This window comes from Heptranchias perlo, chromosome 2, assembly GCF_035084215.1.
Source record: "Heptranchias perlo isolate sHepPer1 chromosome 2, sHepPer1.hap1, whole genome shotgun sequence".
Lineage (NCBI taxonomy): Eukaryota > Metazoa > Chordata > Chondrichthyes > Hexanchiformes > Hexanchidae > Heptranchias > Heptranchias perlo.
This window is the reverse complement of record NC_090326.1, coordinates 158,047,286-158,072,635: the sequence shown is the minus strand read 5'-3', so window position 1 is coordinate 158,072,635 and position 25,350 is coordinate 158,047,286. Positions and strand designations below refer to the sequence as shown.

General features: G+C 43.3%; 1 protein-coding gene across 1 annotated transcript in view; it reads left to right on the top strand.

Annotated features, from left to right (window-relative positions):
* Positions 1-25,350, top strand: part of LOC137299362 (obscurin-like) — a 552,786-nt gene that overhangs the window by 93,100 nt on the left and 434,336 nt on the right. The window contains exons 14-17 of the mRNA XM_067968057.1: positions 3,828-4,103; positions 11,023-11,289; positions 15,362-15,631; positions 17,841-18,107. Coding sequence (XP_067824158.1) covers positions 3,828-4,103; positions 11,023-11,289; positions 15,362-15,631; positions 17,841-18,107 — 1,080 coding nt within the window. The remainder of the gene's footprint in view (positions 1-3,827; positions 4,104-11,022; positions 11,290-15,361; positions 15,632-17,840; positions 18,108-25,350) is intronic.

Sequence of the window (25,350 nt, the reverse complement as noted above, 5' to 3'; positions counted from 1 at the left end):
TGGTAAAGGTTGTGGGTTTGGGAGGTGCTGTCGAAGAAGCCTTGGCGAGTTGCTGCAGTGCATCCTGTGGATGGTACACACTGCAGCCACAGTGTGCCGGTGGTGAAGGGAGTGAATGTTTAGGGTGGTGGATGGGATGCCAATCAAGCGGGCTGCTTTGTACTGCATGGTGTCGAGCTTCTTGAGTGTTGTTGGAGCTGCACTCATCCAGGCAAGTGGAGAGTATTCCATCATACTCCTGACTTGTACCTTGTAGATGGTGGAAAGGCTTTGAGGAGTCAGGAGGTGAGTCACTCGCCGCAGAATACCCAGCCTCTGACCTGCTCTTGTCGCCACAGTATTTATGTGGCTGGTCCAGCTAAGTTTCTGGTCAATGGTGACCCCTAGGATGTTGATGGTGGGGGATTCGATGATGGTAATGCCGTTGAATGTCAAGGGGAGGTGGTTAGACTCTCTCTTGTTGGAGATGGTCATTGACTGGCACTAGTCTGGCACGAATGTTACTTGCCACTTATGAGCCCAAGCCTGGATGTTGTCCAGGTCTTGCTGCATGCGGGCACGGGCTGCTTCATTATCTGAGGGGTTGCGAATGAACACTGTGAAATCATCAGCGAACATCCCCATTTCCGAACAGATGATGGAGGGAAGGTTATTGATGAAGCAGCTGAAGATGGTTGGGCCGAGGATACTGCCCTGAGGAACTCCTGCAGCAGTGTCCTGGGGCTGAGATGATTGGCCTCCAACAACCACTACCATCTTCCTTTGTGCTCGGTTTGACTCCAGCCACTGGAGAGTTTTCCCCCTGATTCCCATTGACTTCAATTTTACTAGGGCTCCTTGGTGCCACACTCGGTCAAATGCTTCCTTGATGTCCAGGGCAGTCTCTCTCACCTCACCTCTGGAATTCAGCTCTTTTGCCCATGTTTGGACCAAGGCTGTAATGAGGTCTGGAGTTGAGTGGTCTTGGCAGAACCCAAACTGAGCATCGGTGAGCAAGTTATTGGTGAGTAAGTGCCGCTTGCAAGCACTGTCGACGACACCTTCCATCACTTTGCTGATGATTGAGAGTAGACTGATGGGGCGGTAATTGGCCGGATTGGATTTGTCCTGCCTTTTGTGGACAGGACATACCTGGGCAATTTTCCACATTGTCAGATAGATGCCAGTGTTGTAGCTGTACTGGAACAGTTTGGCTAGAGGCGTGGCTAATTCTGGAGTACAAGTCTTCAGCTCTACAGCTGGGATGTTGTCGGGGCCCATAGCCTTTGTTGTATCCAGTGCACCCAGCCGTTTCTTGATATCATGTGCAATGAATCGAATTGGCTGAAGACTGGCTTCTGTGATCGGGATATCGGGAGGAGGCTGAGATGGATCATCTACTCGGCACTTCTGGCTGAAGATGGTTGCAAATGCTTCAGCCTTGTCTTCTGCACTCACGTGCTGGACTCCGCCATCATTGAGGATTGGGAGTTTACAGAGCCTCCTCCTGTTAGTTCTTTAATTGCCCACCACCATTCACGACTGGATGTGGCAGGACTGCAGAGCTTTGATCTGATCCGTTGGTTGTGGAATCGCTTAGCTCTGCCTATCGCATGTTGCTTCTGCTGTTCAGCATGCTTCACCAGGTTGGCACCTCATTTTTAGGTACGCCTGGTGCTGCTCCTGGCATGTTCTTCTACACTCCTCTTTGAACCAGGGTTGATCCCCTGGCTTGTTGGTCCAGCATATTCCTCACTCTGCCATTACCATGAGGTTACAGATTGTGCTGGAATACAATTCTGCTGCTGATGATGGCCCACAATGCCTCATGGTTGCCCAGTTTTGAGCTGCTAGATCTGTTCTGACTCTATCCCATTTAGCACGGTGATAGTGCCACACAACACGTTGGATGGTGTCCTCAGTGTGAAGACGGTACTTCGTCTCCACAAGGACTGTGCGGTGGTCCGCAGTCAATGTTGAGGACGCCCAGTGCCACTCCCTCCTTACTGTATATCACTGTACCACCACCTCTGGTGGGCCTGTCCTGCCGCTGGGACAGGACATACCCAGGGATGGTGATGGAAGAGTCTGGGACGTTGGCTGAAAGGTATGATTCTGTGAGTATCGCTATTTCAGGCTGTTGCTTGACTAGTCTGTGGGACAGCTTTCCCAATTTTGGCACAAGTCCTCAGATGTTCGTGAGGAGGACTTTGCAGGGTCTACTGGGCTTGGTTTGCCTTTGTCGTGTCCGGTGCCTCATGGTCCAATGCCGAATGTTCCGTCTGGTTTTATTCCTATTATGACGAGATTGTCCAACTAAGTGGCTTGCTAGGCCATTTCAGAGGGCAATTAAGAATCAACCACATTGCTGTGGCTCACATATAGGCCAGACCAGGTAAGGACAGCAGGTTTCCTTCTCTAAAGGGCATTAGTGAACCAGATGAGTTTTTACGACAATCCGGTAGTTTTATGGCCACCTTTATTGATACTAGTTTTTTATTCCAGATTTTTATTTATTTAATTGAATTTAAATTCCCCAGCTGCCGTGGCGGGATTTGAATTTATGATTCTGGATTATTAGTCTCGGCCTCTGGATTACTTGTCCAGTAACATAGCCACTACGCTACCGTACCTGGTAATCTGATTGGAAGGTTTCAAACATGGAGTTGTGGGAAAGATGAGCACGGATTTGGGAGGCTACATGTTCAAGGACTTTGGAATGGAAAGGGAGGCTGGAGATGGGGTGATTGTTTGCCAGGATAGTGGGGTCAAAGGTGGGTTGATCAAGGCTAAAAGCTTGGGTAAAGAGATGGGTTTTATAGAAAGTCTTAAAGGAAGCAAGGGAGGTGGAAAGGTGGAGGAGTTTGGAGAGGAAATTCTGGAGAGTGCATCGAGGTGACTGAAGGCATGGCCACCAGTTGTGGGTTGAAGGGAGGGTGGGGTGCACGAGAGGCTGGAGTCAGAGGAACAGAGTTTGGGAAGGGCTGGAGGAGGTTACTGAAGTAGAGGGTGAGGCCATGGAGGGATTTAAACACAAGGACAAGAGTTTTAAATTTGAGCTAATGGTGGACTGGGGGCTAGTGTAGGCCTTCGAGGACAGGGGTGATGGATGAGCAGGATTTGGGGTGCGTTAGGAGATGAGCAGCAGAGTTATGGATGAGCTGCAGTTTGTGGAGGAAAGAGGATGGGAGGCTGGTAAGGAGAGCATTGGAATAATCAGGTTTGTATTTTATGAAGGCATGAATGTGGGTTTCAGCAGCAGATGGAATGAGGTAGAAATGGAGGTGGGAGATGTTATGAAAGTGGTAGCAGTATTTCTGATGGAGAAAGTATGGGGATGGAAAATCATCTTGGGGTCAAATAGTTTTTCTGAGTTTGCAAATAGTCTCGTTAAGACTGAAACAGTGGCGGATCAGTTTATGGAATCTGTGGCGAGGGCCTAAGACAATGGCTTGTCTTCCCAATATTTAGCTAGGGGAAGTTATGACTCATCTAAAACCTCCTCAAAATCTTTCTCTTTGGACATGTTTTCCCTTTTCCCCCTTCTTTCTTAGTGTTCAGTGTGTTTCTTGCCCCTTGTAAAGAGCTTGTCGACATCCTTCTGTACCTGAAGAGCATGGTGGTGGTTTGGGACTCCTAATAAGCGTTGAGATGAATTCGTGGCCAATTTGGAGATTCGAAATGTACAAACTTTATTCTACAAAATTTACAATTAATTTGTTGTATATTAAATGCATTATTAAATTGGTGTCCCTCATCAAACCTTCGCTAACTTTGAGTTCAAATCACTGGTTAGATTCATCTCTGCCATTTTCCTCTTCAATCAATTGAACTTTTCTTGATTGCAGAACTGGAAACAGGATTTGCCAATAAAGATTCAGTTCAGAAGGAGGTGAAGGTTCGACAATCAGAGAATGCTACTGTCAGCTGCGAAGTGTCACAGTCCAAAACTGAGGTCAAATGGTTCAGAGATGGAAAACTGCTCAGTCGGAGTAAAAAAATTAAACTTGAATCTGATGGTAAAACTCGAAAGCTTATCATTCAAAATGTGGAGTCAAAAGATGGAGGAGAATACGTATGTGAAGCAGCTGGAGAGAAACTGACCTTCAACATTGAGGTTACAGGTTAGTAATTGACTGAGAAGATGCCCAGCATTTGTTCCCTCTTTAATAATTCCACTGTTCGTCTGCAACATTTTAATGGATTTTGTCCACATGAAGAACCAATCTTTTTCTTTTTCCCCCCTCATTTTCACCCCTCTTATTTGATTTTTCAGACTATCAGTCGATTTTTGTTGGTAAGGGTATCAAGGGATAGGGAATAAAGATGGAGTTGATGTTCAGATCTGTCATGATCTAATTGAATGGAGGAACAGGCTTCAGGGGCTGAATAAGAACATAAGAAATAGGAGCAGGAGTAGGCCATCCGGCTCCTTGAGCCTGCTCCGCCATTCAACAAGATCATGGCTGATCTTCTACCTCAACACCATTTTCCTGCACCATCCCCCATATCCCTTGATGCCATTAATATCTATAAATCTATCAATTTCTGTTTTGAATGTACTCAATGACCAAGTCTCCACAGCCCTCTGAGGTAGGGAATTCCAAAGATTTATAACCCTCCTGAGTGAAGAAATTTCTCCTCATCTCAGTCCTAAGTGGCCTACCTCTTACTCTGAGACTGTGACCCTTGGTTCTAGACACCCCAGCCAGGGGAAACATCCTCCTTGCATCTACCCTGTCAAGCCCTGTAAGAATTTTCTATGTTTCAATGAGATCCCCTCTCATTGTTCTAAAGTCGAGTGAATACAGGCCTAGTCTACTCAATTTCTCCTCATACGACAATCCCGCCATCCCAGGAATCAGTCTGGTGAACCTTCGTTGCACTCCCTCTATGGCAAGTATATCCTTTCTTAGGTAAGGAGACCAAAATTGTACACAATACTCCAGGTGTGGTCTCACCAAGGTCCTATGTAATTGCAGTAAGACATCTTTACTCCTGTGTTCAAATCCTCTTGTAATAAAGGCCAACAAACCATTTGCCTTCCTAATTGCTTGCTGCACCTCCATGTTAGCTTTCAGTGACTCATGTACAAGGACACCTAGGTCCCTTTGAACATCAACATTTCCCAATCTCTCACCATTTAAAAAATACTCTGCATTTCTGTTTTTCCTACCAAAGTCGATAACTTCACATTTTTCCACATTATATTCCATCTGCCATGTTCTTGCCCACTCACTTAGCCTGTCTATATCCCCTTGAAGCCTCTTTGCATCCTCCTCACAACTCACATTCTCACCTAGTTTTGTGTCATCAGCAAACTTGGAAATATTACATTTGGACCCCTCCTCCAAATCATTAATATATATTGTGAATAGCTGGGGCCCAAGCACTGATCCCTGCGGTGCCCCACTGGTCACAGACTGCCAACCTGAAAAAGACCCGTTTATTCCTACTCTTTATTTTTTGTCTGTTAACCAGTTCTCAATCCATGCCAGTATATTACCCCCAATTCCATGTGCTCTAACTTTGTTCACCAACCTCTTGTATGGGACCTTATTGAAAGCCTTCTGAAAATCCAAATACACCACATCCACTGGTTCCCCCTTATCTATTCTACTAGTTACATCCTTAAAGAACTCCAATAGGTTTGTCAAACATGATATTCCTTTCATAAATCCATGTTGACTCTGCCAAATCCTATTATTTTCTAAATGTCCTGTTATCACATCCTTTATAATAGACTCTAGCATTTTCCCTACTACTGATGTCAGGCTAACATGTCTGTTTTCTCTCTCCCTCCTTTCTTAAATAGTGGGGTTATATTTGCTACCCTCCAATCTGCAGGAACCGTTCCAGAATCTATAGAATTTTGGAAGATGACAACCAATGCATCCACTATCTCTATAGCCACCTCTTTCAAAATCCTGGGATGTAGATCATCAGGTCCTTAGGATTTTTTGACTTTCAGTCCCATTAATTTCTCTAGTACTATTTTTTTTTTACTAAAACTGATTTCTTTCAGTTCTTCGTTCTCGCCAAACCCTTGGTTCTCTAGTATTTCTGGAAGGTTTTTTGTTTCTTCTTCTGTGAAGACAGATACAAAGTATTTGTTTAATTTCTCTGCCATTTCCTTATTCCCTATTATAAATTCTCCCGTCTCTGTCTGTAAGGGTCCCACATTCGCCTTTGCCAATCTTTTCCTTTTTACATACCTATAGAAGCTTTTACAGTCCTTTTTTTCTCGCTAGTTTACTCTCATATTCTATTTTCCCTTTCTTTATCAATTTCTTGGTCCTCCTTTGCTGAATTCTAAAATGCTCCCTATCCTCAGGCTTACTGCTTTTTCTGGCAACTTTATCTGCCTCTTTGATTTAATACTATCTTTAATTTCTCTTGTTAGCCACAGTTAGACCACTTTTCCTGTTGGGTTTTTGTGCCTTAAAGGAATATATATTTTTTGCACTATTGCAATCCTTTTCCTATGTTCCTATGAAGATGCTGGTCATTCTTCATCTGTGAGCCTAGTTAATGAATATCAGCAACTTATTTAACTTAGAGCATCAAAGCCAAACCAGATCTTGTGCTTACACAACTTTAGCACAGGTACACTTCTAGCAAGGGTCACTGGTAGCATTGGGAAAATTGATGATTTACCGTTTCCCTTTCCAGTCTAGAGGCACTGAGGCCAATGGTGGTGTACCAACTGTTGCCTTAGCTGAGATCAGATCACTCAGTACAGACCTCTATGGCTCAGTATCACATCAGAAGTGCATTAATTCCTTAAGTCATTGGGGAATTTGACAGATCTTTTCATATGTTCAATGCTCTGGTGAAAAGTAGTTTATTTTATCAGGCTGTGAATGTTTGTTTTATTTGGTGACTTGTATAATAATATAAAGTTAGTTACTTCTAATTACTAACCAAAGTATTTTAATGAAAACATTAGATGAATAAAATCCTATAGGGTTCTATTTTCGTATACTTCTTGAACAAGTCCTCAAGACCCTTTTGAGAAATGTTATAGATTAAATAATTCCAGAGGAAAAATCGGAAATACTCTAGGTTTTTGTTTTCACTTTGACAGTTTCATGCTTTATCTGAATATTTAGGAATAATTAATGAAAACATTTTATCTGTCAAGTGTTTCACTGCATTATGTATAAGGGAGTTGAATTAACATAAGCGTTTTAAGATATCTTGGGGTGAAATTCTTGTCATTGCTAATTTTAGAAAAAAAGTAGACGCAAGTGTTAATGTGGTGGAATACACAGTGGAACAATACTTTATAATCATGTCTACATTTTTGCTAACTTTAGCCAAGACAAGAATTTCACCCCCAAGGTTGTGTTCACAATGCATCTCCTCCCAGCAAGTTTTTCTGCTATGTTATGTATGCTCATCACTGATTCTTAAATAATTTTTAAAAATCAAGTGCGATGGATTAGTAAAAGTTAAATCATATTTTTGATTGTGAGGCTCGTTAGATCACATCCATTATTATTGCATTTTATAGTGGCTCAATTGTACATTGCAGTAAGACTTGTCCCTCCTTTTGTATTGCTAAACTGAGGTTCATCTTGCAAAAGTCTACCCATAATTTCAATTAGTTGTTTTGTTAAAAAAAACTTTTTACCTTTACCTAAAATAACCTTTCCAAAATGCTGATTCCTAGCTTCAAGATACATACAACATAGTATTATAAAAGTTCTTCAGTAAAAGTCAATGTACTGCTGTACCAATATGCTGTCACAAAGTGAGATAGCCCAATATTCCAAACATGGCAAGTTCCTAATCTCATGTCCGACCATCTATGAGTACATATCTAAGGAAGGTGAGGTGTTTCCTCACAAAGCTGGAAGGAAAGAATGGAGGTCAGTGAACTTGGATACTCTCAGATAAGTCCAAGCCACAGATCACAGAGTGAAATACTTGGGATCAGGTGAAATGTCAGGTGTTTCATCCATTGAATGTGGGATAAAATAAGTGGAACATTATACATAAAGAAGTACACTTTAAAGCTTAGCCATGATATTAACATGAATATAGCTTAATCATTTTGATATCACACAAATTGTTGAATTACATTTTTACTTCCTATTCATCTGCCACAGACTCCACAGTCTCTCCATCTATTCTGTATTAGTAGAACAAAAGAAAGTAAAGGTGCATCAATCAGAGAAAGTCTGTGAATTGTCCCAATCCAAAAATAACGTCCTAAGGTGCAAAGATGACAAACTCCTTAGTCTGAGCAAGAAAATTAAAATTGCTTCAGATGGCATTAAGAGTTTGGAATTTAAGGATAGAGTGTTATATCTGTGAAGTAGATGGGGTGTAATTGTCTTTTCAAATTTAGGATTCGTGTTAGCAACTGTTTTGGTCTGCAGTGAATCAGATTTGGTTATACAGGAAAGAGTAATGATAGTTAATATCTATAAAATTCCTCAAGATTATAGACATTTACTATATATTGGGAGTGAATCTCATTTTGGTATTGCTTAACACTCCAAGCAGTGGAAGAGAGCAAGAGTATCTAATTATAGTGTTAAAAATCACAATGCTTGTAATGTGAGTTGAGGTAAATGACCTGTCTCATTGCTAAATCCACAGTAATCCATTTATAGACCTCCTACAGCCACTTATTTGAATAAGAAGGGAGGCAAAAACAAAAGCCATGATTTACTAATCAGCATTATTTTAACACGTGGAAATCCATTCAAAATAAATGGTTGCCATTCACTTTGAAATAACACCGATCATAAAATGTAGACTCAGATGTCATTGGAACTGTGACTACTCTGGAAATTAGGGTCCCAGTTACATAGGTGGTTGGGAGTGAAATAAGTCCCATGCTCCATGTGTATTGTGGTACATTTAGTGTAAGTGGGGCTGGAATGATTTAAATATATCAAAGAAAAATATACTGTTAAGAATAATCACCAAGATCCCTTTGAATAAAGTCAGTTAAGAGCCCACAAGAGTCTTCCAGGCTGCCTTCATGGCCTGGAACACTTAAAAGTGGACATTTCAGAAATCGGCCTTCCTGCAAAGGGGCTGATATCAATATTTTTCCAATTTTTTTCAGCCAGAGCTGCTGGCACTGCAGAACAGCGGCTGGCTATCACTGTACTTCCCTTGCTCCCACCATCTAGTGGATGTCTGAAAAAAATACATATTCCCTGACCTCGGGAAAGCTGATGGGGTCAGGCTTGAAGGTCCCCATCCTCCTCTTCTCTCCTCCTCATCCATTTCCCTCCCACGCTTCCCTCCTTCCCACCCCCTCCCCTTCCTTCCTCCTTCGCTCTTCCTCCCCCCTTCCCACTTGTCTCTTTCTCCTTCCTTGTACCCCCCACCATGGCCCAATTATCCCCCTGCTCTCTGACCTTGCTTGACCTGAATACTGCACTTCGTCTTAAGTCCCTGTGTGCAGTCCTAAAAACGCACCAAGAATTTCTTCTGGGGTTCTCCCAATCGGTGGCTGTAATTTTGGAGAAAACCCTGTTTAAGTGTGTAGCTGAGGCTTCTGCTAATCTTCCGTTGAAGTTGCGACAGCCGATTGGGGAAACACTGGAAGAAATTCCCAACACCTGTTAAAAATATATTTTCTGAATTTTTCACCTGAAATTGAGTTTCATAGAATCATAGAATCATAGAAGTTACAACATGGAAACAGGCCCTTCGGCCCAACATGTCCATGTCGCCCAATTTATACCACTAAGCTAGTCCCAATTGCCTGCACTTGGCCCATATCCCTCTATACCCATCTTACCCATGTAACTGTCCAAATGCTTTTTAAAAGACAAAATTGTACCCGCCTCTACTACTGCCTCTGGCAGCTCGTTCCAGACACTCATCACCCTTTGAGTGAAAAAACTGCCCCCTCTGGACCCTTTTGTATCTCTCCCCTCTCACCTTAAATCTATGTCCCCTCGTTATAGACTCCCCTACCTTTGGGAAAAGATTTTGACTATCTACCTTATCTATGCCCCTCATTATTTTATAGACTTCTATAAGATCACCCCTTAACCTCCTACTCTCCAGGGAAAAAAGTCCTAGCCTATCTAACCTCTCCCTATAAGTCAAACCATCAAGTCCCGGTAGCATCCTAGTAAATCTTTTCTGCACTCTTTCTAGTTTAATAATATCCTTTCTATAATAGGGTGACCAGAACTGTACACAGTATTCCAAGTGTGGCCTTACTAATGTCTTGTACAACTTCAACAAGACATCCCAACTCCTGTATTCAATGTTCTGACCAATGAAACCAAGCATGCCGAATGCCTTCTTCACCACCCTATCCACCTGTGACTCCACTTTCAAGGAGCTATGAACCTGTACTCCTAGGTCTCTTTGCTCTATAACTCTCCCCAACGCCCTACCATTAACGGAGTAGGTCCTGGCCCGATTCGATCTACCAAAATGCATCACCTCACATTTATCTAAATTAAACTCCATCTGCCATTCATCGGCCCACTGGCCCAATTTATCAAGATCCCGTTGCAATCCTAGATAACCTTCTTCACTGTCCACAATGCCACCAATCTTGCTGTCATCTGCAAACTTACTAACCATGCCTCCTAAATTCTCATCCAAATCATTAATATAAATAACAAATAACAGCGGACCCAGCACCGATCCCTGAGGCACACCGCTGGTCACAGGCCTCCAGTTTGAACCACCCTCTGTCTTCTGTCGTCAATCCAATTTTGTATCCAATTGGCTACCTCACCTTGGATCCTGTGAGATATAACCTTATGTAACAACCTACCATGCGGTACCTTGTCAAAGGCTTTGCTGAAGTCCATGTAGACCATGTAGAGTTTCTTGTTTTTATTTTCTGACTGAGCTATTCATTGTAATATTGTAAGTGGTAATAATACCCTTGGAAAGAAAACAAAAGTCAGTACTTATATAAGTGAATAATCTTTGGAAGAGAATGGAAAAAACAGAAAGCAATTTGTTTTGTGAAAATGTTGATTGGTTTTAAGACTGTTGTAGGAAAAACATAAATTGGTGCTTACTGTACTTATATTTTTCTCACAGAATTACCAGTCTTGTTCACAAAGAAGCTGGAAAATGTAAATGCACTGACCGATGATACAGTTGTGCTTACGTGTGAATTAAATCAAGCAAAGGGTGACGTCTTGTGGCGACGAAATGGAACAGAAATCAAACCAAGCCGCAGGCTAAAAATACGGGCAGACGGTCAGAAGCGAACTTTGACTATTTCTGAAGTAACTATTGAGGATGAGGGGGAGTATCTGTGTGAATCAAAGGATGACGTTACCACTGCTAAATTGACCACCAAGGGTAATAGTTTGTTCAATTTTCAATCTACTTTATTAACCACATTTTGTCAAAGTTGAACATTTTACTAACAAAAGAGTGAGCTGCATTAGCCCTCCTCCTGAACTTAAGCAGTTACGGCTACGATTTCGTAGGTAATCAATCGATGTCAATATTCATAACAATCTTGCCATATTCATAGTAATCTTATGACTGAAAATATGCATTTTCCATATGAAACAAAGTTTAATTTTTTTGTGCTTTTTAGAAAGAATTTTTCCTTTTTTAAAAAAAGAGAAAGCAGATTCACTTTATGATGCTTAAGAAAGCATCTGCAAAATACTGTAGATGCTGGAAATCTGAAATAAAAACAGAAAATGCTGGAAACACTCAGCAGGTCAGGCAACACCTGTGGAGAGAGAAACAGAGTTAATGCTGAGTGTTTCCAGCATTTTCTATTTTTACCTGCAAAATATAGCTTTTTAAAAGAAATCCCCACAGAGAATACAAATTGGAATGAACAGTAGGTTCAGATCCATCGCATCCCGTGAAGTATGTTTCACTCTTTGTACTGAGTTCTCGGTAGCCAAGAAACAAAACTATTATTGCTAATGTAGTTAAATCACTTTTTTAAGATGAAGACTGTTATATAAATGAAAGATGCTACTAGCAATAGTGTAAGATAGTAACATTTAAAGGGGAATGAAATTCAAGGGGAAGTACTTTCTGTTGAGTTTACTCCCCCTGACCCCATTCCCCCCCCCCCCCCCCCAGTTCTTTTGGAAAAATACAGCTAGAAAAATATGTCTTGCCATTTGTAAAATGTCAATTTTCTGGTGTCACAGAAACATGTCAGCTTGGGTCTTCTCACTAGCGCTGCTCTGATGGTATCACTGATGGGAAGGAACTGCCTTTCTCCTCTAAGAACTATATTCCTTTCAGTGGGGTTGGAAGTTCAGATCAAATTGCAGATATTAGGAAACTCTCTCTTGCCTGAATATTTTTATTATTACATATTTTGTTTAGTGTGCGATTGGAGGAGTATTTTGATCAGAAAGTACCTCCTTTAGATAATGCTTTTGTCAGTATAGGTGCTCAATTGACAGCATAAGTATTTCTTTGGGCAATAACAAAAAAAAAATCAAGACATCAGTGACCCAGAGATCCTGGGCTAGATTTTCCTCTGTGACAGCTATGCTGCTGTAAGTGTGGCAGGGGGTTTTCTGCCTGCTCACCAGATGCTCTACTGACGCTGGCAAACTTTCCAGCGTTAGCCTCATTTAAATATTTTTGCGAGCTCCGAGGGGGAATTTGTGCCAGCGCGGGGCACCTACCTGGTGCAGGAAAATCCCCACTTGCCGTAAGGCTCTGGCACCTGCAGCAGCTTAAAGGGGACTGAACTCCAGACCAGGGGAAAGCATCTGGCCATTTATAGAACCGAAGCAAAACACCGGGGATGGGATACCAATTGATTGCAGTCCCTCTGGTGACCTTTTTAATTTTTGAAAGGTTTCTACTGGCCCTAGCAATGTCGATGTCTGTTGTATACAAGATTTCCTTTGGTCCAGTGTTTCTGTGGCAATAATGATGAAAAATTTGATATATAATGTCACTTCATCATTGTCTACTTATTTGGTCATGTCTGGCTGATGTGGCAACAGAAGAGACAGAACAAGCGGAGCCATGGTGGGTTGGTTCCCCAACCAATTATCCTGTCCCCACCCGCCTAAATAATGCTGGAAAACCAGCATAGCGTCAGAGGATAATGCTCCCTCCTTTCTGTAGATAAATGAACCTGGATCCAAACTGGCTTCAACAACAACAACTTGCATTTATATAGCACCTTTAATGTAGTAAAACCTCCCAAGGCGCTTCACAGGAGCGATTAACAAACAAAATTTGACACCGAGCCACATTAGGAGCTATTAGGACAGGTGACCAAAAGCTTGGTCAAAGAGGTAAGTTTTAAGGAGTGTCTTAAAGGAAGAGAGAGAGGTAGTGAGGCGGGGAGGTAATTCCATAGCTTAGGGCCTAGGCAGCTGAAGGCATGGCTGCCAGTGGTAGAGCGATTAAGATTGGGGATGCGCAAGAGGCAAGAATTGGAGGAGCACAGAGATCACGGAGGGTTGTAGGGCTGGAGGAGGTTACAGAGATAGGGAGGGGCGAGGTCATGGAGGGATTTGAAAACAAGGATGAGAATTTTAAAATCGAGGTGTTCTTGATCGGGAGCCAATGTAGGTCAGCGAGCACAGGTGAACGGGACTTGGTGTGAGTTAGGATACGGGCAGCAGCGTCTTGGATGAACTCTAGTTTATGGAGGGTGGAAGATTGGAGGCCGGCCAGCAGAGCATTGGAATAGTCAAGTCTAGAGGTAACTAAGGCATGGTTGAGGGTTTCAATAGCAGGGGCGGAGACGGGCGATGTTATGGAAGTGGAAGTAGGTGGTCTTGGTGATAGAGCGGATATGTGGTTGGAAGCTCATTTCAGGGTTAAATAGGACGGCAAGGTTGCAAATGGTCTGGTTCAGCCTCAGGCTGTGGTCAGCTAGAGGGATGGAGCTAGTGGCTACGGAATGGAGTTGGCAGGGGCGGAAACCTGATTGGAGGGATTCAAACATGGAGTTACGGGAAAGATGAAGATGGATTTGGGAGGCGACAGCATGTTCAAGGGCTTTGGAGAGGAAAGGGAGGTTGAAGATGGGACAGTAGTTTGCAAGGACAGAGGGGTCAAGGGTGGGTTTTTTGAGGAGGGGGGTGTTGTCGGCAGATTTGAAGGGGAGGTGGACAGTGCCTGAGGCGAGGGAACTGTTTACAATATTAACTAACATGGGGGCCAGGAAGGGAAGTTGGGTGGGTCGGCAGTTTGGTGGGAATAGGGTTGAGGGAGTAGGAGGAGGGTCTCATGGTCAAGATGAGTTCGAAGAGGGCATGAGGGGAGATAGACGAGAAAGTAGAGACAGATGCAAGTTCAGGGCTAGGGCAGGGGGGAACCTTAGGGGAAGTTTGGCTTGGTGAGCTAGGGGAAGGGAGGGAAGCGGCAGAGGCATCTGAATGGGCGGTCTCAATCTTAGTGACTGAGGAGTCCCTGAGTTCCTCGGAGATGAGGGTGGAGGAGGCAGGGGAGAGGGGGTTAAGAAGACGGTTTGTGGTGGAGAAGAGAAGCTGGGGGTTATCTTTGCATTCCAGGATGATCCCGGAATAGTGAACCGTTTTGGCAGAGGAGAGCAGGATTCGATAATGCTTTATGTGGTCCAGCCAGATCTAGCGATGAATGGCTAAACCAGTTGGCCACCATAAATGTTCAAGTGTGCGTCCCTTGATCTTGAGGGAGCGGAGATGAGGGCCGTACCAGTGGGAACGACCAGTGTGAGAGAGAGTAATGATTTTAATGGGGACAAGGGCATCAAAGGTGGAGGTGAGGGTGTGATTGAGCAGATTGGTAGCTGCAGAAATGGAGGGCCAAATGTTAGACAGTTGGGAATTTGAAAGTGCAGTTGTAAGTGACTTGGGGAAGAGTTTTTTCTGGGGCGAATACAGGAAGAAGTGGGGTTGGGAGGGGGATGGGGTACCTGTGAAGGTTAAATTGTTCAGTTTCAGTATTTTTGGTTGGGATAAAATAAATTCTAACTGAAACATGCCAACCTAAAGTGGATTGGGATAAAATTATAATGTGGGTACCAATTCGGTTCATGAATTTTTAATACCTGCAATCAGTTGATACTTATTCCACTGTTCAATATAAGATTGAATGGTTTAGCCTGGTTTGTTTCAGTTTTCTGCATTCTGTCAAAAAAATCGCTGTAAGCAATAGTATCAGATTCTGTGACTAGTTCAGCTCAGGTCATGTGTTGGTGTTTTTATCCCTCATCTTGTCATTTGCTCCTTTCACAATCTTACTGTAGTACCATCCTGATAAATTGATAGTATTGATAAAATATCTACATTCACTGGCACTTAAAATGTTCCCAGCACTTTATTAAAGCAGACTTATTCATTGATTTTTGTGCTGTTGATGTGTGTTGTGAGTGTGTAACACTAGCTGAAAAGAGAAGACTGATCAATCCTCAATGTCCAAACTTTTGTTTCATTCTGAGCAGTTCGAAAGGTTATTAAGTTTGGCAGTGAGCTTCACAGTGTAGTGGCTGTGGAAGGAGAGGGCGCCATCTTTAAATGCAGTGTCTCTCATGAGGATGCTGCAATTACTTGGTATAAGAATGGAGTCAAAATTGAACCAAGTGAGAAGTATGTCATATCATGCGAAGGACCCAACCACAGCCTGACCATTACAAACCTGATACTAAAGGATGCATGTGAAATTTCTGCACAAGTTGAAAATGTAAAAACAACAGCTAATCTTCAGGTTCAAGGTGAGAAATCAAACTTACTTTGTTAGCAGGTATCCTCAGAATGATGTACACTGTCGAGTGAAACAATAATGTATTCTCAAAAGATCAATCCCCTAAAAAAATTGGTTGAATTTTTGTGAAGGCGTATTCAGGTGTTAGGTATTTTGTTTTCAGTCATTTTATAGCTATTTTAAAGAAAAGATAATGGCTGCTACTGTACAGACACTGGAAACCTAAGTTGGATTTGGAAGTAAAGAGATTTGATCCCCAAAATTCTAACTCTGTTCTGGCGGACTCTCACCGCAGTTTTCACTGGGAGTCTGCTGGAATGGCCAGAAACTCAGCCAGGACCCAGATGTGTTGGGTCCCAATTTTGTAAAAGATTCTGCGATGTGCAAGCAGGGATGTACCCTCCACCTGCCCCTACAAGACCATTGATATCCGGGGGAGGGGGCAAGGAGTCTGGAAGCACGTAGTTCCTGTGCCCTGACCCTTAGTAGAAGGGTCACGGCGTAGTGACGGTCACACCAGCTCCACTTCCTTGACTCCCAGTGGAAGCGGGGCCCAGGTCGGTGTCAAAGCTTGGACTCCCAAAGAGGAGGACATAATTTAATAAAAAGTAAGTTTTTAAAAGCAACTCCCTGTAGTCTGTGCAAAGGGAACTGTGGGAGGCAGGATGTATTTGTTTGAGAGGGAGTTAGGAGGCAACTACACCACCCCCCGCCCCCCACAGTCATTTACACTGCTATATGTATATATGCAGCTTCCACTGGGGAATGTGCCAACGGCCTGCTTCTCCTGGTCTCACCTCTTGGTTCTGCGAACTTTGCCGGGATTGGCAGCTGCGGTGGACGCATCCCGACAATTACATCAGGAAGTGGTCCCTGGTGGATTTTCAGGGTCTTGATCTTCATGTTTGATCTTCAATCAACTTGTGATTATCATGTGCCATCTGTCATTATGTTGGGGGTAATTTGACTTCAACGGAAAGGAAAATTGATTTGGGTGTATAACGGGCAGCTGATCCGCTTAACCTGTTTTGTCAGAAGTCTGTCTTTTGGATAAGACATTAAACCAAGGCCATGTCCACTTATTCCCATGGTGCAGGTGGACATAAAAGAGCAGGGAGTTCTCCTAGTGTCCTGGCCAACATTTCTCCCTCAACCAACACCAACAAAAACAAATGAATTGTGGAATCTTGTGTACAAATTGGCTGCTATGTTGTCTATGTAACAACAATGGCTGCAGTGATAAATGCAAATTCTTCTTTCCTTCCTTTCTTTATCCTTTCAGCCTTGTAGTATGAGTCTTGATCCTTCACCTTGGTTTCTGAATCAAATAAAAATATCTCCAAAAATGTTTTTACACAGTTATGGTTAGAAAATCAGCACATTTTCCCTTCAGTAGTAAAGTCAAGGTGAACTTTCAAAATAGTTAATAAGGCCAGCAAGAAGATGGAGATTGAAGGAGACAGTTAAGCATAAAATCAATGATAGTTTTTCAGGCACTACTCTGACTACTAAAGCCCCAATATGGCATGCAGGAGGCATACGCACATTTCCGGCCGGAAGTGTGCCGCCTGCCATATTGGGTAAGGATAAACCGGAGGCGTCTTTTATCCACACCTCAATTAGGTGTTAGACCCTTTGCATATGCAAATAAGGGACCTAATGCCTGTTTGAGCCCACTTCTCTAAGATCAGTATGCCCTAAAACCGCCAGCGCCATTGCTGGCTACATTCAGGGAAATCAAGCCTAGAGATTGCCTGCCTGCCAACCAATAAAGTAAGTAACTTACCTGAATGTGGAACTGGGAGGAGGACTAATTAAAGAAAGTTTTCATTAAAGAAACTGATTGCCACTTCACCGCCCCCCCCCAACCCCTCACCATTGCTGCCATTCTTGGCCCTGACCCCCGATCTCGACCCCCCCCCCCCAATCTCCCAGCCCCGAGCCCTGATCTTACTCTTAGCAGCGGCCAGACTTTCCATTAGTCTTCGCCGGCAGCCTCTGAGGCCGCACCAGCTTCATCACACTGAGGTCTGAGGCCCACTGTCTGGGGGAGCCTCGGGCCTCACCATTCAGGTGCAGGGAATGAACCCTGTTCCCCCGCGTGTCCCAAAATTTCTCGGCTGGTATAACTTGAATAAGAAGCAGTTAATTAAAAATTAATTGTTTTTAAAAAAAAAATTTTGGTAGTAATGTTAATTTCGATTGAAATTTTGTTACAGATGCTCCAGCCTTGTTTAAAAAGAAATTGGAGAACGTGACTGTTGAAGAAAAAGAGACAGCCATTTTGGAAGTAGAACTCTCAAAACCTTGTGGTGAAGTTAAATGGATGAAAAATAATGTCGTCATTCAGCCGGCTGGAAATATAGACATTAAAGTAGATGGAAACCAGCAGATCCTTTCCATTAAAAATGTGAGCTTTGCTGACCGTGGAAATTACTCCTGTGAAACACTTCATGAAAAGACCAAAGCAAAGTTAAATGTTGAAAGTAAGTGTAACACTTTGCACAAACTGTGATATGTGTTTCACATTCTAGAGTCAGTCAACTGGATTTTCCTTCAGGGATCCTCTCACTTTTGGACAACCCTGGAGTGTTTATGGGAGGAAAATGGGCAGGGAGGCCTACCGTTGAATCCTCACCCCAAAAGTATGCCTTAGAGATAATTGTACCTCTCTGCTGGAGGTTGACTTTTCCAGCTGCCATGTCCTTGTCCCATCACATAAAAATAATGGCGGGGAGAAGGCCTGTGGTTGGCTGCAGGGCACCAATTCCTTCTACTGCCAATACTGAGGGAAACAACGCCTCATTAGAAGAGGTGTTGAGATCTGATTGGAGGTACTACAGACCAGAAGACCGCAAGATATATAGATAGTATAAGATTTTAAGTCTTAAATTACAATTTAAGTTGTAAATAGTCTATCTGAGATTTTTTTTAAAGTATATTAATATATTTTAAAGTATATTTAAGTTTTTTTTTTAAGATTCCTTCATTTTTTTTTAAGCTTTCAATATATTTAAGTATTTCATAGAATCGTACAATCACACAGCACAGAAGGAGGCTATTCGGCCCGCAGTGCCTGTGCCAGATCTTTGAAAGAGCCGTCCAATTTAATCCCACACCCCAGCTTTTTCCCCATAACCCTGCAAATTATTCCTCTTTAAATGCATGTCCAATTGCCTTTTGAATGTTCCTGTGGAATGTGCTTCCACTACCCTTTCAGGTAGGGCATTCCAGATCTTAACAATCCTCTGTTTGAAAAAATTTCTCTTCATTTCCCCTCCAGTTCTTTTTGCCAATTAGTTTAAAGCTGTGACCTCCGGTTACCAACCCACTTGCCAGAGGAAACCATTTCTCCCTACTTGCTCTATCAAAACCCCATATAATTTTGAATACCTCTATAAGGCGCCCCTTAATCTACTCTGCTGTAAAGGGACCAATCCCAGCTTAACATAAGAACATAAGAAATTGGAGCAGGAGTAGGCCAATCGGCCCCTCGAGCCTGCTCCGCCATTCAATAAGATCATGGCTGATCTGATCCCAACCACAAATCTAAAGAACACAAGAAGTCGGAGCAGGACCCGGCCACATAGCCCCTGGGCCCTCTCCGCCACCCACAGGGCATTGACCGATCCGAACTCAGCTTCATGTCCAATTTCCTGCCCGCTCCCCATAACCCCTAATTCCCTTTACTTCTAGGAAACTGTCTATTTCTGTTTTAAATTTATCTAATGATGTAGCTTCCACAGCTTCCTGGGGCAGCAAATTCCACAGACCTACCACCCTCTGAGATGAGGAGAAACTTCTTCACTCAGTTTTGAAAGAGCAGCCCCTTATTCTAAGATTATGCCCCCTAGTTCTAGTTTCACCCATCTTTGGGAACATCCTTACTGCATCCACCCGATCAAGACCCTTCACAATCTTATATGTTTCAATAAGATCGCCTCTCATTCTTCTGAACTCCAATGAGTAGAGTCCCAATCTACTCAACCTCTCCTCATATGTCCGCCCCCTCATCCCCGGGATTAACCGAGTGAACCTTCTTTGTACTGCCTCGAGAGCAAGTATGTCTTTTCTTAAGTATGGAGACCAAAACTGTATGCAGTATTCCAGGTGCGGTCTCACCAATACCTTATATAACTGCAGCAATACCTCCTTGTTTTTATATTCTATCCCCCTAGCAATAAAAGCCAACATTCCGTTGGCTTTCTTGATCACCTGCTGCACCTGCATACCAACTTTTTGATTTTCTTGCACTAGGACCCCCAGATCCCTTTGTACTGCAGTACTTTCCAGTCTCTCGCCATTAAGAAAATAACTTGCTCTCTGATTTTTCCTGCCAAAGTGCATAACCTCACATTTTCCAATATTATATTGCATCTGCCAAATCTCCGCCCACTCACCCAGCCTGTCTATATCCCCTTGCAGGTTTTTTATGTCCTCCTCACTCTCTACTTTCCCTCCCATCTTTGTATCATCTGCAAATTTTGATATGTTGCACTCGGTCCCCTCCTCCAAATCGTTAATATAGATTGTAAAGAGTTGGGGACCCAGCACCGACCCCTGCGGAACACCACTGGTTACTGGTTGCCAGTCCGAAAATGAACCATTTATCCCAACTCTCTGCTTCCTGTTCGATAACCAATCCTCCACCCATGCCAGAATATTACCCCCAATCCCGTGATTTTTTATCTTAAGTAATAATCTTTTATGTGGCACCTTGTCGAATGCCTTCTGGAAGTCTAAATACACTATGTCCACTGGTTCCCCTTTATCCACCCTATACGTTATATCCTCAAAGAACTCAAGCAAATTTGTCAGACATGACTTCCCCTTCATAAAGCCATGCTGACTTTGTCCTATTAAATTATGCTTATCTAAATGTTCCGTTACTGTCTCCTTAATAATAGACTCCAAAATTTTACCCGCCACAGATGTTAAGCTAACTGGCCTATAATTTCCAGCCTTCTGCCTACTACCCTTTTTAAATAACGGTGTTACATTAGCAGTTTTCCAATCTGCCGGGACCTCTCCTGAGTCCAGGGAATTTTGGAAAACTATCACCAAAGCATCCACAATCCCTACTGCCACTTCCCTCAAGACCCTAGGATGGAAGCCATCAGGTCCAGGGGATTTATCCGCCTTGAGTCCCATTATTTTACTGAGTACCATCTCCTGAGTGATTTTAATCGTATTTAGCTCCTCCCCCCCGAGAGTCCCCTGTTTGTCCAGTGTTGGGATATTCTTAGTGTCCTCTACTGTAAAGACTGAAACAAAATATTTGTTCAGCATTTTTGCCATCTCCATGTTTCCCACCATTAATTTCCCGGTCTCATCCTCTAAGGGACCTATGTTTGCCTTAGCCACCCTTTTTCTTTTTATATAACTATAGAAACTCTTGCTATCTGTTTTTATATTTTTTGCTAATTTCTTTTCATAATCTAACTTCCCTTTCTTAATCAATCCTTTAGTTACTTTTTGCTGTCTTTTGAAGAATTCCCAATCTTCTATCCTCCCACTAAGTTTGGCTACCTTATATGTCCTTGTTTTTAGTCGGATACTATCCTTGATTTCTTTACTTAGCCACGGATGGCTGTCATTTCTTTTACACCCTTTTTTCCTCAGTGGAATATATTTATTTTGAAAGTTGTAAAATAACTCCCTAAATGAACACCACTGCTCATGTACCGTCTTACCCCTTAATCTATTTTCCCAGTCCACTTTAATCAATTCCGCTCTCATACCATCATAGTCTCCTTTATTCAAGCTCAGTACGCTTGTTTGAGAATCAACCTTCTCACCCTCTAATTGGATATGGAATTCAACCATGTTGTGGTCGCTCGTTCCAAGGGGATCCTTAACTAGGACATTATTAATTAATCCTGACTCATTACACAGGACCAGGTCCAAGGTTGCCTGCCCCCTTGTAGGATCAGTTACATACTGCTCAAGAAATCCATCCCTGAGCTTCTCCAATCTCTCCACATAACTGAAGTCCCTCATCCCTGGTATCATCCTGGTACATCTCCTCTGTACCCTCTCCAAAACCTTGACATCCTTCCTAAAGTGTGGTGCCCAGAACTGTACACAATGCTCCAGCTGAGGCCTAACCAGTGATTTGTAAAGGTTTAGCAAGACTTCCATGTTTTTGTATTCAATGCCCCTATTTACAAAGCCAAATATCGCATAAGCTTAGATTATACTGCCTCTCCATGTTGTTCCTCCCAAAGTGCATCACCTCATACTTATCCGCATCTGCCATGTGTCTGCCCATGTCACCAGTCTGTCCATGTCCTCCTGAAGTCGTCTGCTATCCTCCTCACTATTTACAACGTTGTCAAGTTTTGTATTATCCGCAAACTTCGAAATTGTACTCCCTATACCCAAGTCCAGGTCATTTATATACAAGAAGAAAAGCAATGGTCCTAATACCGATCCCTGGGGGACCCCACTGCATACTTCTCTCCAGTCAGAAAAACATCTGTTCACCACTACTCTCTGCCTCCTATCCCTTAACCAATTATGTACCCAAGTTACCACTGTCCCTTTAATCCCACGTGCTTCTATTTTCTGAATAAGTCTGTTATGTGATACTTTATCAAATGCCTTTTGAAAGTCCATACATACAACAACTACTGCACTACCTTCATCAACCCTCTCTGATGCTTCATCAAAGAACTCAATCGGGTTAGTCAGACACGATTTGCCTTTAACACATCCGTGCTGGCTGTCCCTTTATTAACCCTTGCTTCTCCAAGTGTAAATTAACTTTGTCCTTGACAATGGTCTCTCGTAGTTTTCCGACCACTGACATTAGACTGATTGGCCTGTGGTTACTGAATTTATCCCTTTTTTTTTGAATAGGGGTGTAACATTTACAATCCTCCAGTCTTCTGGCACCACTCCCATATCCAAGGAGGATTGAAAGATTGTGGTCAGAGTTTTTGCTATCTCTACCCTTGCTTCCCTCAGCAACCTAGGATGCATCCCATCTGAACTGGGTGACTTGTTAACTTTGAGTTGTGCCAACCTATTTAGCATCTCCTTTCTATTTATTTATTTTTATCCTAATCCGATATCTCTACTCCCTTCTCCCCTACTGCGACATAACTTCATCCTCCTCTTCTGTGAAGACAGATGTAAAGTTCTCATTCAGTACCTCAGTCATGCCCTCTGCCTCCACAAGAAGATTTCCTTCTTTGTCCCTAATTGGCTCCGCCATTCCTTTAATAATCCCTTTACTTTTTATAAAAGATTTTTGGGTTTCCTTTTATGTTACCCGCTCATCTTTTCTCATATTCTCTCTTTGCCCTTCTTATATCCATTTTCAATTTCCCCCTGCACTCTCCGTATTTTGCCTGGTTTTCTACTGTATTCTGTACCTGACATATGCCATAAACTTTTTTCTGTTTTATTTTAACATTTCCTTTGTCATCCAGGGAGCTCTATCTTTGGATGCCCCATCTTTCCTCCTTATGGGAATATGCTTGGTTTGTACCTGAACTATCTTCGCCTTGAAGGCCTGCCGTTCTAAAGTTGTTTTTTTAACGTTTTACCATGCAGACTGGGCTTTGTTTCCTTCAGTTTCCTTTACCATCTCCAACTTCCCCTTTCAATCCATTGTTCCTTCTTTGGATCATCTTTGGGAACCAGTGGGGTCTCCCTTAGGCCTTCCCATTTTTCTTCTCTGCTCTGAAGAGGAGGAAAAGCAGGATTAGGATGACCACTGCAGAAATTCCAGACTGAATAGGTACTGAATAGGCAGCCTCCGCTGCCTGTTGGTATTGATGGCTTCCTTTCTGTGAATCCAGGCTACTTCACCATGAACTCTTGGCGGTACTTGAGAAGGCTGTGCTCCCGTCCAAAGCAATAATTGAGTTGTGCCAACTGCCAGAAAGCTGCGGGCACAGCTTCTAAGGGACACTTTCAGCTGGCTAGATACAGCTGCTGGATCAGTCCTGCATCACGAACTTCCTTTGGCAACAAAAACTACTCAGGTGCGTATCAACATGTAGCGCTCCTCCACAACTACCATTTGGAGATCACTCTGCTACTGTTTCGCACAGGAATTCCTCCACCTTGCCCCAAGCCTGGAGCTGGAGCTGCGGGTGGATTCACTGTGGAGCATCCGCGATGCAGAGAAACTCGTGGATAGCACGTTTAGCGAGTTGGTCACACCGCAGGTAAAGGGTGTACAGGCAGGAAGTGAATGGGTGACCACCAAGCAGAGTAAGAGGTGCAGGCAGGTAGTGCAGGGGTCCCCTGTGGCCATCCCCCTCTCAAACAGGTATACCGTTTTGGATGCTGTTGGGGGAGATGGCTCACCAGGGGAAGGTGACAGCGGCCAGATTCATGGCACCGTGGCTGGCTCTGCTGCACAGGAGGGCAGGAAAAAGAGTGGCAGAGCTATAGTGATAGGGGACTCGATTGTAAGGGGAACAGACAGGCGTTTCTGCCATCGCAACCGAGACTCCAGGATGGTATGTTGCCTCCCTGGTGTAAGGGTCGGGGATGTCTCGGAGCGGCTGCAGGACATTCTGGAGGGGGAGGGTGAACAGCCAGTTGTCGTGGTGCATATAGGTACCAACAATATAGGTAAAAAACAGGATGAGGTCCTACAAGCTGAATTTAGGGAGTTAGGAGTTAAACTAAAAAGTAGGACCTCAAAGGTAGTAATCTCAGGATTGCTACCAGTGCCACGGGCTAGTCAGAGTAGGAATGACAGGATAGCTAGGATGAATACGTGGCTTGAGAGATGGTGCAAGAGGGAGGGATTCAAATTCCTGGGCCATTGGAACCGGTTCTGGGGGAGGTGGGACCAGTACAAATTGGACGGTCTGCATCTGGGCAGGACTGGAACCAATGTCCTAGGGAGAGTATTTGCTAGTGCTGTTGGGGAGGGTTTAAACTAATGTGGCAGGGGGATGGGAACTGATGCAGGAAGTCAGTGGGAAGTGAAGTGGTGACAGAAACAAAAGGCAGTAAGGGAGAGTGTACAAAACATGACCGGACAGATGGTCTGAGAAAGCAGGGCAAAGACCAAGGGAAGTCTAGATTAAACTGCATTTATTTCAATGCAAGAAGTCTGATGGGCAAGGCAGATGAACTCAGGGCATGGATGGGTACATGGGACTGGGATGTTATAGCTATTACTGAAACATGGCTAAGGGAGGGGTAGGACTGGCAGCTCAATGTTCCAGGGTACAGATGCTATAGGAAAGATAGAGCAGGAGGTAAGAGAGGAGGGGGAGTTGCATTCTTGATTAGGGAGAACATCACGGCAGTAGTGAGAGGGGATATATCCGAGGGTTCGCCCACTGAGTCTATATGGGTAGAACTGAAAAATAAGAAGGGAGAGATCACTTTGATAGGATTGTACTACAGACCCCCAAATAGTCAACGGGAAATTGAGGAGCAAATATGTAAGGAGATTACAGACAGCTGCAAGAAAAATAGGGTGGTAATAGTGGGGGACTTTAACTTTCCCAACATTGACTGGGACAATCATAGCATTAGGGGCTTGGATGGAGAGAAATTTGTTGAGTGTATTCAGGAGGAATTTCTCATTCAGTATGTGGATGGCCCGACGAGAGAGGGGGCAAAACTTGACGACCTCTTGGGAAATAAGGAAGGGCAGGTGACAGAAGTGTTAGTGAGGGATCACTTTGGGACCAGTGATCATAATTCCATTAGTTTTAAGATAGCTATGGAGAATGATAGATCTGGCCCAAA